This window comes from Dipodomys merriami, unplaced genomic scaffold (assembly GCF_024711535.1).
Source record: "Dipodomys merriami isolate MVZ:Mamm:240054 unplaced genomic scaffold, mDipMer1.0.p SCAF_50, whole genome shotgun sequence".
In the NCBI taxonomy this organism is placed as follows: domain Eukaryota; kingdom Metazoa; phylum Chordata; class Mammalia; order Rodentia; family Heteromyidae; genus Dipodomys; species Dipodomys merriami.
Genome location: NW_027206069.1, coordinates 7862139 through 7876909, shown reverse-complemented (window position 1 = coordinate 7876909; position 14771 = coordinate 7862139). Strand labels below are relative to the sequence as shown.

Sequence of the window (14771 nt, the reverse complement as noted above, 5' to 3'; positions counted from 1 at the left end):
AGAGAGGAAGAAAAAGATGGTTTTCCTATGGGGTTTTATGATCTGGGGGCCAGTGGATATGGGAGCCAGCAAAAGTTTTGGTGTAGAAGGACAGGCAAAATCAGAGCTGACTCTGGTTCTATTATTTGTTTTCAAAGCTCCCTGACATAGATGGAAAATAGTTTGCTTTAAGAAAAAAAATACGGGGGCTCAATGCAGGGCCTGGGAACTGTCCCTTAGCTTTTTCACTCAAAGCTGGTGCTCTTCCACTTAAACCACAGCTCCATGTCTGGCCTTTTGGTGCTTAATTGGAGAGGAGAGTCTCAAGGACTTGTATGCCAAGGCTGCCTTTGAACCATGATCCTCAGATCTTAGTCTCCTAAACAGCCAGGATTACAGGTGTGAGCCTGTAATTGTGAGAAATCACTTCTAGGTTGGAAGTGGGGGCCTGGCTGGAAAGAAAAGGGGGAGCAATATGACATAGATACACCCTTCCCCAGAGTCATGGGTAGCCCTGAGCAGTGAGAACCCCCATCCCCACAGCCCAGCTCTGCCTGCTCATGCAGCAGCTCCAGCTCCACCACAGCTCTCGCAGAATCTGTCTCATGAGTCTGGGCAGCCTTCTGTGTTGTTCCAACATGTGGCTGCCTTCAGCAGGTCTCCTGTGGTTAAATACTCCCTGGATCTCCACCCTCCAGCACCCCACAGCTGGCTGTGACAGCACAAGGGAGCCCCAAGGTGGTGCTGCAGAGCTGGCTCTGGAGATGCATTGCACGGAGGCCCGTTGGGGATAAGTGAGCTTCCCTAACAGGCTCCCCATCTAACAGTTAAAACAGGATTCCAGAAAACGATACCCATCCAACCCAGATGCCTATAATAGAGATGTGAAACCCCTAAACGTCTCTCCTTGTCTTTGGTGGTTAAAAAGATCCCCGAGTGGAAGCAAGAAAGACTACAACATTTTTCCAAAATGAGCAGAGGTATTTCATGCGCCGGTTGTTCCAGGCTCTGGACTTGACACTTATCAGCGATCATGTCTACATGGCAGGGAACTTTCACAAGGAAAAGGCAACATGAAAGCTTTCCTTTTCCTCTTAGGATGGAAACATGACTCCACCCTGAGTTGCTTTTGACAGGCAGGCATCAGAAGCTGCTCTGAAGTTTCTTTCCTGTTGATTAAGTTCATTTTTTGTTCCTGTTCTCAATATCAAGGAGGTTCTTATAGATAGCCACTTAATTTTTTTTCCTAGTTTCTTCTTTCTGTTAGGGAAAAACATATATATTTATTCTATATTTTTTCCTTTGTGTGTGTGTGTGTGTGTGTGTGTGTGTGTGTGTGTGTGTGTGTGTGTGTGTGTGCGTGCAGAAGGTGTAGAAGGGGCTTGAACTCAGGACCCTCTCACTCTTGCTTAGCTTTGTTTTTTGTTTTTTACACTCAAGGCTGGTCCTCTACCACTTAAACCACAGCTCCACTTACAGCTTTTTATTGGTGAGTGGGGGATAAGAGTCCTTTTATTATATCTTCCCAGACTGGCTTTAAACTATGAGCCTCAGGTCTCAGTAGCTACCATTACAGGTGTGAACCACCCATAGCCAGCTACACTGTATTTTAGCTAGTTGTTATTTGTGCATCTGAAGGTTATTTTTTCTAACATTAAGTCTGTATCCTGATATTCTAATGAATTGAGTTTATGTTGTCATTAATTTGCATGTTGGTAGATATCTGTCGGTATATTATCATGTCATCTAAAAATAACTTTTTCCTCAATTCTGATGTTCCTCCTTTCTTTTGTGTAAATATGTTGTCTAATAAATAACCCCAATACAATACTTAGTGGAAATATATTTATTTAGTGTTTTCTTATTTAAGTGAGATACTGACTTTGGGACTCAGGTGTGTGTGTGTGTGTGTGTGTGTGTGTGTGTGTGTGTGTGTGTGTATGTGTGTGTGTGTGTGTGTGTGTATTAGGAAGGTATAAATGTACATATTAGAAAGGTATTCTTCAATTTTTTTTCATATGCACTCTATCTGTCTATCTATCCATCTCTACATCATGTATATTGACTTATGATCTAGTTTTTTTTGTGTATGTGTCTTATTTGGCCTGAACAGGAAGGTGAAACCTCTTCCTCCTGCAATGCCTTTCTTGCGCCCTCTACTGACAAAGCCTGATATCACTGCCAAACGGTGAAGCCAAAACAGTTGACAAGCCACCCCCAACCCCCGCCCCCACTTTTGCAGTCACAAGGAAGAGGGTAGGATTTGGAGCTGAGTTGCTGTAAACTGATTGCAAAATGTGTTGTTATTTTTAGTTTGATCAGTTTTTTTTATATTTTGGAGATATCTTTGAAATTCTCTGTATTTATTTATTTAATGAAGGTGATACTTTTTTCTCAGCTTTTGTCTTGAGTCTTCATTTTTTGAGAATTGTTTTTGCCATTTTCCTTTCTTTTTGAAAGATGCATCAACTCTAGGGGATAATGGCATGGTGAAGCCTTAGAGTGCCTGGGGATTGACCCCTACTACTGTTGATTTTATAGTACATCAGGAAGATGCTCATGAAATTCATATTGGATCAGCTACTAGTACCCAGGGGCCAAGCAGAAGTTCATTTGAATCTTTAAAAATAATAATGGACTTAAGGAGAAATTAGTGCTTTTGGTCTATTCTGTCAGTAATTTTTTTTTGGGGGGTCCGGTCATGGGGCCTGAACTCTGGGCCTGGGCACTGTCCCTCAGCTCTTCAGCTCAAGGCTAACGCTCTACCACTTGAGCTACAGCGCCACTTCCAGCTTTTTTCTTATGTGGCGCTGAGGAATCGAACCCAGGGCCTTGAGCATGCAAGGCAAGCGCTCTACCACTGAGCCACCTTCCCAGCCCCTGTCAGTAATTTTTTTAAGTCAATGCAATTGCTTTATGTAGTTTAATGGTTCTAGTTTCTTAAGCATTCTTCGATAAATCTTTCTCATTATGAGATAGTTTCAAAATCACTCATACGAAAGTCAGGCTAAAGTAGGAAAATCCAGGACAGTGCCCAGGTCTCTATTTCAAGCACCAACCCCAGCATTTACATACACACAAAATTAATGGGAAAACAGATTGGGTTAAAAGATTTATTTAAAATGTTTGAGGACATTTGTCTTATAAGCAATTGAAGGACAGAGTTGAAATCATTCTTATCATTAAGTTTGAGTTCCAGATGGCTCAAAGACTTAATATAAAAACTGAAATAATAAATAACAGGAAGTAGAATAGGAGCAATTTTGTTTTTTAGGTTTTTCTTTTCTTTTTTTTGGGGGAGTAACTGGGCACAAGTACTGCTCCTGAGCATTTGTGCTCAATCACTTGAGTCACAGCTCCACTTCCGGGTTATTTTTGGTGGTTATTTGGAGATAAGAATCTTACAAGCCCGGAGCTAGTGCTCACCTGTAATCCTAGCCAGTCTCTTGTATTTCCTTTGAAGCCTCTGGAGGTGGTCTCACACATGAGATAGGTGTCCTGGTGTCCTGATAAATGAGACCCCACATGGGTCTCTCTGCTCTTCCTGCCATCGGAGGACACAGTGAGCAGGTGCCATCTCTGAACCAGCAACGGAACCACAGAGCCCCCAATCATGTGAGCACCTCGATCTCACATTTCCAGCCCCCCAAACTGTGCAAAACTCAGTACTTGGTTATGACAGCTCAGATAGTCTAAGACACCAGATCTGTGGCGTGCACGGATGTTGTGATTTGAACTGTTATTTATTACAAGATACATAAGGTAGGATGACTCTGGTTAGATGGGGGAGACACTGGAGGAGATGGGGGACAGGCTCCCACTCTCCCAAAGTCAGACAGCTGGTGGGGGGGGAGGCTGTCAGATGGGGTTCATAATTTTGCCCAGGAGCAGGCTGCTCCACGTGAAATCATCGAAGACCAGGATGAGGAAGGGATGGTTGAGGATGAAGGTGGGAGACTTAGTGGCCAGGTTTTTAGTGACCTTCTTGGGGACAGGAAGCTTCAGTCCTTTCTCCTTGAGGTGCAGCACAGCCTTGTGGATCACCTGTCAGAACATACCGGGGGCAGGAGGTGAGTCTGGGCCACGTATCAGGGACTGTTTGCACCATGTCTCATGGACACTGAAGGTCTCTGGCAGGCTGTCCACGAGGGAGGCAGCCCCAAGGTGAGGGCCAGACCCAGGGCTGCACTGAGGCCGCCCAGAGTTGGCAGGGTCAGTCTGCCTTCACCACACAGAGATCCGTGCAATGGGCATCACCATCCTTCCTGGAAACTTATTCCCACATCCCAGGCTGGGAGAGGCCTCCCGCTCTGTCCACCATCCTGGGGAAATACAGGGATAGAGCTTTCTACAAGGACCTGTGTCGGGGGTGGGGGGCGGGATGGGATGGGGGGAGGGATGTGTGCCAGTGGCTCCTGCCTGCCATCCTGGCTACTCAGGGGGCTGAGATCTGCAAGATGGAAGTTTGTAGCTTACACAGAAAAGAAGAGAATCTATCTTCAAAATAATCAGGAAAAATGAAAGAAGTTTGTTGTAAATGGTAGAACACCAGCCGAGCATGCAAGCTGAGTAAGCACAAGGCCCTGAGTTCAAATCCTGGTACTGGCAAAAACAAAAGAGCCTCATGCTTGGGCCTAAATGGATAAGCCAAGGCAGAAGGTGAGATGCAAATCTTTGGTTGTTGGACATTCCTCCTGTGACTGAAGGTAGAAGGAATCTTGACATCTACACAAAGGCTTCACTGGGTTGTACTGAAGCCTTGGGCAGACCAAGTGGAACAAAACAGCAGGCGATACTGTAGCGTATAATGCTTATGTGGCAAGAAAGCTCCCCTAGTCTGGATTTTAGCAAAGACTCTGAGGCTCTTAGCAGCTCCCAGGCTGAGCTGGGTTTGGAACTCCCAGCAGTGGATGTTGAAAAAATGACGTGTTAAGTCCACAGACCCGAGGTGAAATGGAAGTACTGCGCTGTTATTTGCTTGCACGGTGAGCATGGGAAAGCTCTTCATGGAGTTAAAGTTTCATTTTAGAAAGTGGGACAAACCCACCATCTGACAAGGCAGCTGGCCTTGGTTTCCCTACGATTCAAATATATTCCTTTCTTGCTTTTCAAAGAAAAACAAGTCAAACAAGAGAAAAGAAGACAGTAATGGCTTTGATAAGATGCATGGCAGCCCCCAACCTAGGCAAAAAAAGGCAGTGCCACCTCTGAGTGGCTTACGCAGATTGGCACCTACTATGTGTTCTTTTCTTACTGTTTTTTTTTAAAGTGCGTGTTCCAGGGCTTGAACTCAAGGCCTGGCCCTCTCTACAGCTGGTGCTCTGCTACTTGGACTGTGCCTCCAGCCGTTTAGCTAGTTAAAGTTGGAGCCTCACTGACATTTTTTGTCTAGCCTGGCTTTGAATTGTTATCCTCTGAACCTCAGCCTTCTGGGAAGCTAGGATTACAGGCATGAGCCACGGTGCCCAGCTAATAAGTGAGTGACTAAGGGAAACACGAGGCAAGGGATGGCTCACAGTTCTGCCTCTGCACCCTCGGTTTCCAGCGTCCCCTCTCCCCAGCTGTGGCCTTCCTTCCCTGGTCCCCAGCTTCGTGGGTGACATGATTTCCTTGTTGAACCTCTGTTTGCTCCACTGTGGTGGACTGGGCTTGGGTTCTCGGCCAGGGACCTGGATCTGTTCCCCAGGGGCTTTATGATGGTTCCCAGGAGAGTTACCTTTGATCTTTCCAGTGGAGCCACCTGAGTGATCCCAGAGAAATTCGTCTGGTTAGTGAACAGGTCTGGGATGCCCATTTCCGCCAGCACTCCACCCATGTCGTAGGTGCCGGAGATAGACATCTTTGGGATGTACACATTCACCAGACTGTTGGGGGAGAGAGGGGCAGGGAGACGAGGTTAGGCAATCCAAGGCTAGACCTGACATCGAAGAGCCAAGGCCTCCCAGCAAGATGCCCGCTTCTTTGGACACTTCCTCCAGCTTCGGCCCATTCAGCCCCACCTGCTCACTGGGGATGGAAGGGACAGGGTAGGAGGCAGGAGCTGCTTCCTCCTCCAACATGACGGCCTTCAAGTATCCATTCTTTTGGTTCAGGTGATTCTCTTGAGTTTCTCCACCTGTAATGCAGCTGGAGCACTGAGCACTGAAGGCAATGGCTGGTAACGAAGGGGTCCTGAAGACCCCTCTCTGATAGAAGCAAAGGGGTAGAGGAGCACCCAGCTGGGAGCAGCCATCTTGGTCCACCGCTGCGCCCCTGTGCTGAGGGTCTTCCCCCTCCTGCCCGTGCCCTGGCACACAGGGCTGAGCTCATTTGTGTCCTTTGGGGGCTGAGAGGGGCTGGGTCCCTAGGATTTGTGCAACAGGAACTTGATGTCATCTAGCATAAAGAAAAGTAAGTGAGTTCACACCGAGATGGGGTGGATGAGGAGGGAATGCATGGCTGACAGATGTATGAAACCCTGACACTAAAGATGTCAGAAAAAGCACCTGAGTTCTCTAGTGCTTGGGATCGCTCACAATCCTAAGCTGGTCGCTAGCAAAAGCAGCCCTCAGCCCTAGCCTGGAGCCAGGCCACCGAGCGGTGCTAGCTTTGAGCCACACTATCCACAAAGGAGTTGAGGAAGAGTCAAAGACAAGAGAGATACGTGACTGTGGGAAAGTGTTACTGTTAGGACGTGAAGTTCTCCCGCAGAAGGCTCAGGTGTGGAAGGCTCAGCCGCAGGCTGGTGGTGCGGATGGGGTCAATGATCAATCCATTCTGGAGTTCACAGCTGACTGACTGTTAGGAGTGGGGCTTGGTTGGAAGACGTGGGTCATTATGGGAGAGGCTCTTCTTTTCCCTCTCCCTTTCCCTCTCCTTCTCTCCCCTCTCCCTTTCCCCTGTCCCTCTCCCTCTTTGCTTTCTCCATCACTAATACATCTTCAGCCAACTTCCCCTGTGTGTGAACCCTGAACTAGCCCTTACTTGGGCTAGAGGTTAGAGGAAGGAGCTCACTGGTGACCACTCGTCTATCAGCACAGATACCTTCTTCTGTGCCTCTTTCACCTACTGCTTGCCTTGTGGAATCCCCCAGAGACCTCTGTGTTGATTGACCGCTGTAACTCTGTGGGAGGCTGGGGGGGATCTTACATGGGGGTGTGGTGGACAGGAAGACAGTGAATGCTGACAGAAGGCCAGCTGCATCTGGTTTTTGCCTGCCCAGCTTCCCGAGAGCACCTGAGGGCTTACCGATAAGTCATGGACTTGGACCATCTCTCAACCGTGTCCCGGCTTAGCCCAGCGATGACTGTGTCTATGTGTCCCGGCTCTGGAAGGACCAAGAAGACAGTCCCATTGCCCACGTAGTCCATCTGTACCAGCCGACAGGGGAGCTCCGTGTCGTGGAGGTAATTGATGGTGCTTGTCTGGAACATCATAGGGACCCTCACTGTGACTGTGTCGCTCACATGGAAGTCCATATCTCTGATGTTTTCTGGGTCAAAAGCATATGACCATATGCCTGGGAAGAGGTGGGAAAGAGGGAGCAGGAGTCAGCTCTATAGGACCAGCGAAAGAGCACAGTTTGGGATGAGCTACCTGGGAGTCTCTTGCACACCCAATTGGATCCCCAGAAATGTCCAAAAAGAGGTCACAATCCTACAGGCTTAAAGCGTATTCCACCCTCAGCTTTGTGGAGGGTTGAGGATGAGCTTTGCTTCTGAGCTTGGCTTCAGACACACAAGAGGGGAGAGACAGAGTGCTAGGCCTGATGTTAGGGGTATGGCTCCCACTGGTGGGCATTGGCTCCCTGATATCAGAGTGCTGGAAGATGTGGCTGATGTCAAACCTGGAACTCCAGGTCCTCAGTCAGGACCAGAAGGGACTCTTGTGGGGGACTGGTTTATCTCTTCCATCTCCTCCTCACACCCCTTACCAGTCACTGGAGGAGCCTGTGGACCCCTAGTACGTGGAACGAGGGCGTTCTGGTCTCCACCGGCTGAACGCAGAGTCAGGAGAGGAGGTTTGCAGGGCGACAGACTCCCCAGCCCTCACTCTGGAGGCTACATACTCATGGCTGACATTCAGCTGTGTGTGTGTGTGTGTGTGTGTGTGTGTGTGTGTGTGTGTGTGTGTAATCTGTTGGGAGCTTTGAGAAAGGGAACAATGCTGAGACAGGAGAGTAGAGAAGAGAAAAGAGGACTCCAGATTAGTTTCCTGTCCTTGGCACAATGATCATTTGGGGGTCATTGTCACTGTGGAGGGGCTGTCCTGTGCTTGTGAGTAGGATATTTACCAGCCTGCCTGGTCCCTACTCAGTGAACACCAACAGCATACTATCCCCCTCCTCAGCTGTGACTATCCAAAATGCCCCAGACATCATCTGGTGTCCCTGGGAAGTGAGTGTGTGTACAATTGGGGTGGTGGTGGTAATAATCCCCCTCAGTGAGACTCACTGGGGTAGAGGAGAGAGTTGAGTTTTAGTCTCAGGAATAAGGTATCTCCAAATTGCCTGATCAGAATCATTATCGGTGGTGGTGAAGGAGGATGCATAAGACAATTACAAATGCCTGTGGAGTTCCCAAGGCGGTTTTCCTCGTAGGTCTGCCAGGGGCTCTGGACTGTGGGACTTGGATGAGTTTTCCTTGCCATGTTTATGAACAACACTTTGGAACACCCAGTACCAACTGATGTCAGCTGAAGGTGGTCAGGGAAGGCCCTGGCCAGAGCTGCCTGGAAACGCTGTTAGGGGTGTGTAAAAATGCTTTGGGGGTGTCAGAAAGATGCCAGGGCAGGGCACTCTGACCCAGAGGAGGCTGGATTGGTAGTCTCTGGGTCAGAGCTTGTGTTGCTTGGTGATATCTATAGGCCAGGAGACAGCCAGGCTGTTCATGGTTACCACAGTGAGCCTCAGAGCAGCCTCTTAGAACTCAAGCCATTCGCTCAACTCTAAGGAGTGTCCATCTGAATTTGGCCAAATGTTATAATCACACTTTCCCAGATGTACTGTGATGAAGACGGAGCTTCCCATGGCTGAGTGTGCCCCAAAGCATGTCTTGGATTGGGACAGCTGTGCTAGTTTTGGCAATGGTGGGCGAGGCCTTGTCAGCCTGGGATAGGGGTCTGGAGGGGAGAGTTACCTTTGAAGAAGACGTAGTCAACCAGGATGAGGGAGGCAGGGCTACCCAGGTCTGACAATATGTTCTTAATTTTCCCCTTGGTCTTATTCTCCACATACTTGTTGATCTTTCTGCTGGCTCCATCCCAGTCTTTGAAGTCTGTGGCCAAAGCCTCTGACTCATAGTAGTGTTTGATGTCAGCTGAGAACTTTTCCAGTGGTTCCAGGCGGCTCTGGTCAAAGAATAAGGCGTTACCCATGGTCATGTCCAACCCAGTGTCTGACTCTCCGAGGAGGCGATAGAGGTGCTGGAAACCCTGATGGATCTCAGTTTTTGATGTCTGGGTGAGGTTGAAGCCCAGACCCTGGAGGAGCTGGGTCTGTGTGTGGCCAGATGCCCCCAGGGACAGCATAGCCAGCGTCATGGAGATGCTCACAGGAGAGATGAAGACGTTTTTATCAGGAGCGGAGGCCACGAGGCGCTGATACAGGTTGAAGGCAAAGTCAACATTGGTTGGAGCTAGGTCCCGGTGAGGGCTGTTGGTGCTCACAGTGGCACTGAGGTCCTGAGCCTGGATGGTCCAGAGGCCACTGGTTGAGAGCCAGAGGAGACAGGTACACAGGGTGAATGGCATTGTGGTAGGACCAGGCCCTGCTAAAACCAAGAATACTAGTTAGGTAATGTGATTCCTGAGTCATCAAGATATGAGTCTGCAGGAGGCAGTCAGAAAACCCACCTGGGCCTCACTTCCTTCCTACACAACTCGCTGTGTGAAATGGGACAAGTCATACCAAGGCTGGGCTTTAGTGTCATTATTGGAAGATGTGATTTATACTCCCAGGGATTGATCAAATGCCTACTTAATACTCAATGTGGATCTGTTACTTTAGTTATACTTTCTCGCGTCTCCGGCACCAGAACATTCAGGAAATAAATAATATTTACCTGATTTTAGCAACTAGAAAGGCAGAAAAGTTAAGTGTCCACCGAACAGAAATAATCCAAGTTCTAAAAGAAAAACAAACCACTGTTCATCAAGAATCCTGGACCCAAAATGTCCTTTGAAAAGGAGGAAGAGCTGGGTGCTGGTGGCTCACACCTGGAATCCTAGCTACTCAGAAGGCTGAGATCTGAGGATTGTGGTTCAAAACCAGCCTGAGCAGGAAGTTCTATGAGACTCTTACCTCCAATTAGCCATCAGAAAACCAGGAGTGGCCCTGTGGCTCAAAGTGGTGGACCACTAGCCTTGAGCAAAGAAAAGCTCAGGGACAACACTCAGGCCCAGAATTCAAGCCCCACCACCTGACCAAAAAAAAAAAAAAAAAGGACGCAGATGTCATGTATATGTACACATACATATATATTCATATATATATATATATATAATTATAATTTTTGGCAACATTGAGAGAAATAGGTACATATTCCTTAAATGTTTAGTAGACTTCACCAATAAAGTCATCAAGCTCAGGGTTTTTCTTTTTTGTTATATATGTTGGTAGTAACCTCCTTACTGGGTGCCCCAGTCTTCCTAGAATATGTGGGAGGCCCTGTCCTGGCATGGTCCCAACCCAAGCTGCATGTAAGCATCCTGAGTTGATCTCCGGCCTCTTCCGTTGTTCCCTGTGTGCCTCCCTTCACATTTCCGCCACTCCTGTGTCTCTCCTTGTCTCTCCAAAGGGAGGTAACAACTCCACTGGCTTCTCTGACCTGCTATCTTCTCTACGCTAGTTGTGTCAATGGAGTTGGAGCCCATTCGGCCCCACCCGCCCACTCCCCGGGAGCCTAGCTGCCTTCATGGATTCTCTCCAGCTCTGGTTTCTGACTTGCATTTCTGAGTCCTTGGGACATTTCATTTTTTTGTGGCAGAAGAAGCTGTGTTCGGATCCCAGAATGGTCATTTATAAACTAGATGACAAGGGGCAGGCTATTTGTGCTCTGCCTCAGTCTCCCCAGTGTAAAATAAGGCTGGCAATCCTGGCTTCTCTCCTAGGATTTAGAGGTCCCCCATGCTGAATCTGTGCTTCCTCTTTGGCTTCCTCCAATCTCTTCTCTGCAGCCTGTCTCCAAAGTTCCTGCCAAAGAGCTTGTAGTAGGCTCCCCAGTTCCCACAGAGTGGGCCTAAACCCCTCTGATGTGCCCAAGAAACTCTCGTGACAGTCCCTAATGACAGTCCTGCGCCAACCTTAATTCTGACCACTTGAAGTCTCAGGCACAGCAACCTAGGGTGTTAGAGGTTTTTCTTGTCACATTTAACTTTCATCTTACTGCAAGACAGGCAGGTCGGGGCAGGTCAGGTCAGGTCAGGTCAGGGCAGGGCAGGGCAGGTCAGGGCAGGGCAGAGCAGGGTAAATTATTATAGTTCCCCAGTGTGGAGCTCTGTTCTAGGGTGAGCTGAGATCTGGAGACAGACAGCTTTCCTATGGCTCTGCCTCGTGTGGCTTCTTCTGTTGATGCACACTTCCTTCCTGGCTTGGATCACCACCTCTTGGTCGTTGAGACTCAAGTGCGTCACCACCACCTGCAGCCGACTTTCTTCTGTCCTCTCTGCCTCTGCTTGTGTCACAACCAGGATCATCTTTGTTTCAGCTCTGGTCACTGCCATGTGTGTCTGTAATTCTCTCTTGAACAAGGACCCCAAGTGACATAAGGCCAAGACTAAGTTGGGCCCCCCTTTCCTTCCTTCTATCTCTTGGGAGATCAGAGGCCGGATCCCCGCCTCTCCCCTGTGTTATCCTCCAAGGTGGGAATCAAATCCCTCTGCCTCACAAGACTGCTGTGGTACCAGGCGCACTGCCGTTGGGCTAAGGCCTCCCTTCCCAGGTCATCTGGGACCCTTGGTAGTGATGAGAAACAGATAGCAATGAGGTGGAGCAACCCAGGCCTAGCTCTAGGAGAGCCCAGCGAAGGAAAAAACAGCCTCAATATTACTCGTGTGTTTCATTTTAGGAATGTCCTCCTGGCTCCTGGTCCCTCCTTCCTGAGGTGACTTATGGAGTGATTATCTGCGTTTACTTTTCTTTTAATTTTTTTGCCAGTCCTGGGGCTTGAACTCAGGGCCTGGGCACTGGCCCTGAGCTTCTTTTGCTCAAGGCTAGCACTCTATCACTTGAGCCACAGTGCTACTTCCAGCCTTTTCTGTTTATCTGGTACTGAGGAATCGAACCCAGGGCTTCGTGCATGCTAGGCGAGCACTCTACCACTAAGCCAGCTTCCTAGCCCTGTGTTTATTCTTTCTAACCCATGGGTTGTACAGAGCTCTAGGCCTCAGAACATGTGGACATGTGGTAGGATGCACACAGAGTGTATTCTAAATGCCTCATCCTTGTCCCAGGTCACCCCAAGAATCTGCGGCAGAGGAGTATGCAGGACTCCTGTCCTGTGCCAGGTATGCAGCCCTCTGGGTGGCCTCAGGTTGCTGCCCAGTCTAAGTCAGCTCTCAGCCTCGCCTGCCCTGGTCTGGCAGAGCTTAGGAGCTTCAGCCTTGCAGTGCAAGAGGCTGGAATTCAGCTTCAGCCCTCAGGCCCAGCCCTCTGCAGTGCAGGAGATCAGGGGAAATCAAAACTCCAGCTGGTACCCTGCAGACCCCAGGACCTGGGAAGAGCTCCCCGGGGTTACCTCTTATCACTGCTGGCTGCCCCAATGCTCAGCACTCCATTGGAAAAAGCAAACAAGTCAGCCAGTTGCAGTCAGAGCGTTGTTCTGGAGAGCCAGCAGGTGCAGGGGCAGGGGGTATGGGGCACAGAGAAGTCACTCACCGTTCTGAGTGGACTGAGGTTCTTCTCACTGGCTTGGTCCTGCTGCTTGGGATCCCAGCCTGTGTACAGTAAGTAGGCTGGGATGCCCCTGCTAAATCTTGTTTGCCTACTTCCTTGCTGGTTAATGGTTACAAAGGGACAGTGTCCTTCATCATTCAGTGGTCCCCAACCCCAATCATTAACTAATGGGAATTCCCCCCCCCCGAAATATGAGTAAATACAGCAAATTAACTTTTCTCTGAAAGTTTTTCGTTTTCATTAGCTCTATCCAGCTAGATATGAGTTTTTTTTTTTTTAATAAAAATTGTGCTTGTGTTTGCTCCTTGCTAGCTGGCAGAGAAGTCACATATGCCCTTGATAAGAAGTCACCTATGCCCTTGATAAGAAGCAAAATGCATGTCATTTGCTTGTTTTGTGGAAAACCAAGTGCTTATCTCTGGAAGGGTACAATGCAGGTGAGGTCCTGCCCTCAGGGGTTGCTGGGCTCAGTCTGGTAGGAGAGACAGACATGGGGTTATACCAGCCAAGAGCTTCCCCTGATTTTATGAGTGGACTGTTACCCTCGCTCTTCTCTAGGTAAGGAAACTGGGGTGCATTAACTAAACCAATCTTCAGGGTCAAATCCAAGACCATCCAACTCCGAACGTAACACACTGCCCCTTCCCCACCGTTTATTCATTACGTTTGTTGCTGCAAATAGACATCGAGCTCACAGTATTCTATTGCAAAAAATGAATAAATGCATAAAAGTGTTTATTTGGTTTCTTGAATGAGAGTTCCAAAATGTAGAAAGGGCTTCAGGCCTGCCTTATTTCAGGGCTATCAAATTAGTTACTAGACTGCTCCCTTTCTTTTGTTTCTTTTCTTGATTAATTCTGTTTTCTTTATTTTGTCTATTGAGACTACAAAGGTGTCCATTGAAACTCCAGGGTATTTGACTGTAACTGGTTGTTGAATTTTTCTCCCCTGTAGTCCAACCTTTTGCCTGGAAGGACTCTGGGTATGATTTTTGGTCCCGTGGCTGGAATGATCACAGAAGCCAGAGTCTGGTACTGTTCACTGGTTGACAGAGTCCTCTTTCCCAACCATGGTGACAGCTGTTTCCATGGGAAGAAGTGGAGCAGGACCCACAGCTGGTGAGCACTGTTAACACTTCATGGTCTTTTCAGGTTTTCTAAGGTTTAAGCCAATTTTGGAGTTCTTAGTTAATGATTTATTTAATCTAGATTTTCAGATTAAATGCTGATGAAGTATCTATACTGCTCTTCATTATAACATTTCAATTATTACTTATATCAGTGAGTTTCCCTTCTTTATTTCTATATCTTTTTTTTTTTTTTTTTTGGGTCCGGTCGTGGGGCCTGAACTCTGGGCCTGGGCACTGTCCCTCAGCTCTTCAGCTCAAGGCTAGCGCTCTACCACTTGAGCCACAGCACCACTTCCGGCTTTTTTTCTTTTTGTTTATGTGGTGCTGAGGAATCGAACCCAGGGCCTCATGCATGCAAGGCAAGCACTCTACCACTGAGCCACCTTCCCAGCCCTTTATTTCTATATCTTATTTGCTACTTTCTCTTCTTTCTTTGATATCTTACTTTGGAGATCAGTTGTAATCTTTCAAAGACCCAGCTTATAGTTTTATTACTACTTTTTATTACTACTTTTTATAGTTTTATTACTAATTTTTTAAATTTTAGTTTTATTTTATTTTTCTACAATCTCTTGAGATAAATGTTTGTATTATAGTTATAAAAATATTCCAATTAAAATATTTCATCTCGCTGGTCACCCATAGCTCCTGCCTATAATCCTAGCTACTCAGGAGGCTAAGATCTGAGGATCATGGTTCAAAGGCAGCCCCGTCAAAAAGTTTCTGAGACTCTTATCTACAACAAAATACCAGAAGTAGAGATGTGGTTCAAATAGTAGAGTGCTAGCCTTG

General features: G+C 47.8%; 1 protein-coding gene across 2 annotated transcripts; it reads right to left on the bottom strand.

The window, feature by feature from the left end:
- Window positions 1-3703: 3703 nt before the first annotated feature.
- Window positions 3704-12913, bottom strand: LOC138810574 (corticosteroid-binding globulin-like). Of its 2 annotated transcripts, none has more exons than XM_069997786.1 (5): window positions 12833-12913; window positions 9096-9728; window positions 7207-7477; window positions 5696-5843; window positions 3704-4023 (listed from the first exon to the last, which is right to left on the bottom strand). In XM_069997786.1, exons 2-5 carry the CDS (start codon window positions 9706-9708, stop codon window positions 3838-3840), a joined length of 1218 nt encoding a protein of 405 aa, XP_069853887.1. In that variant the 5' UTR covers window positions 9709-9728; window positions 12833-12913; the 3' UTR covers window positions 3704-3837. The 2 variants fall into 2 exon arrangements, with proteins under 2 accessions (XP_069853887.1, XP_069853886.1); XM_069997785.1 differs by having other exon boundaries at window positions 9096-9725; window positions 12833-12912.
- Window positions 12914-14771: the final 1858 nt, after the last annotated feature.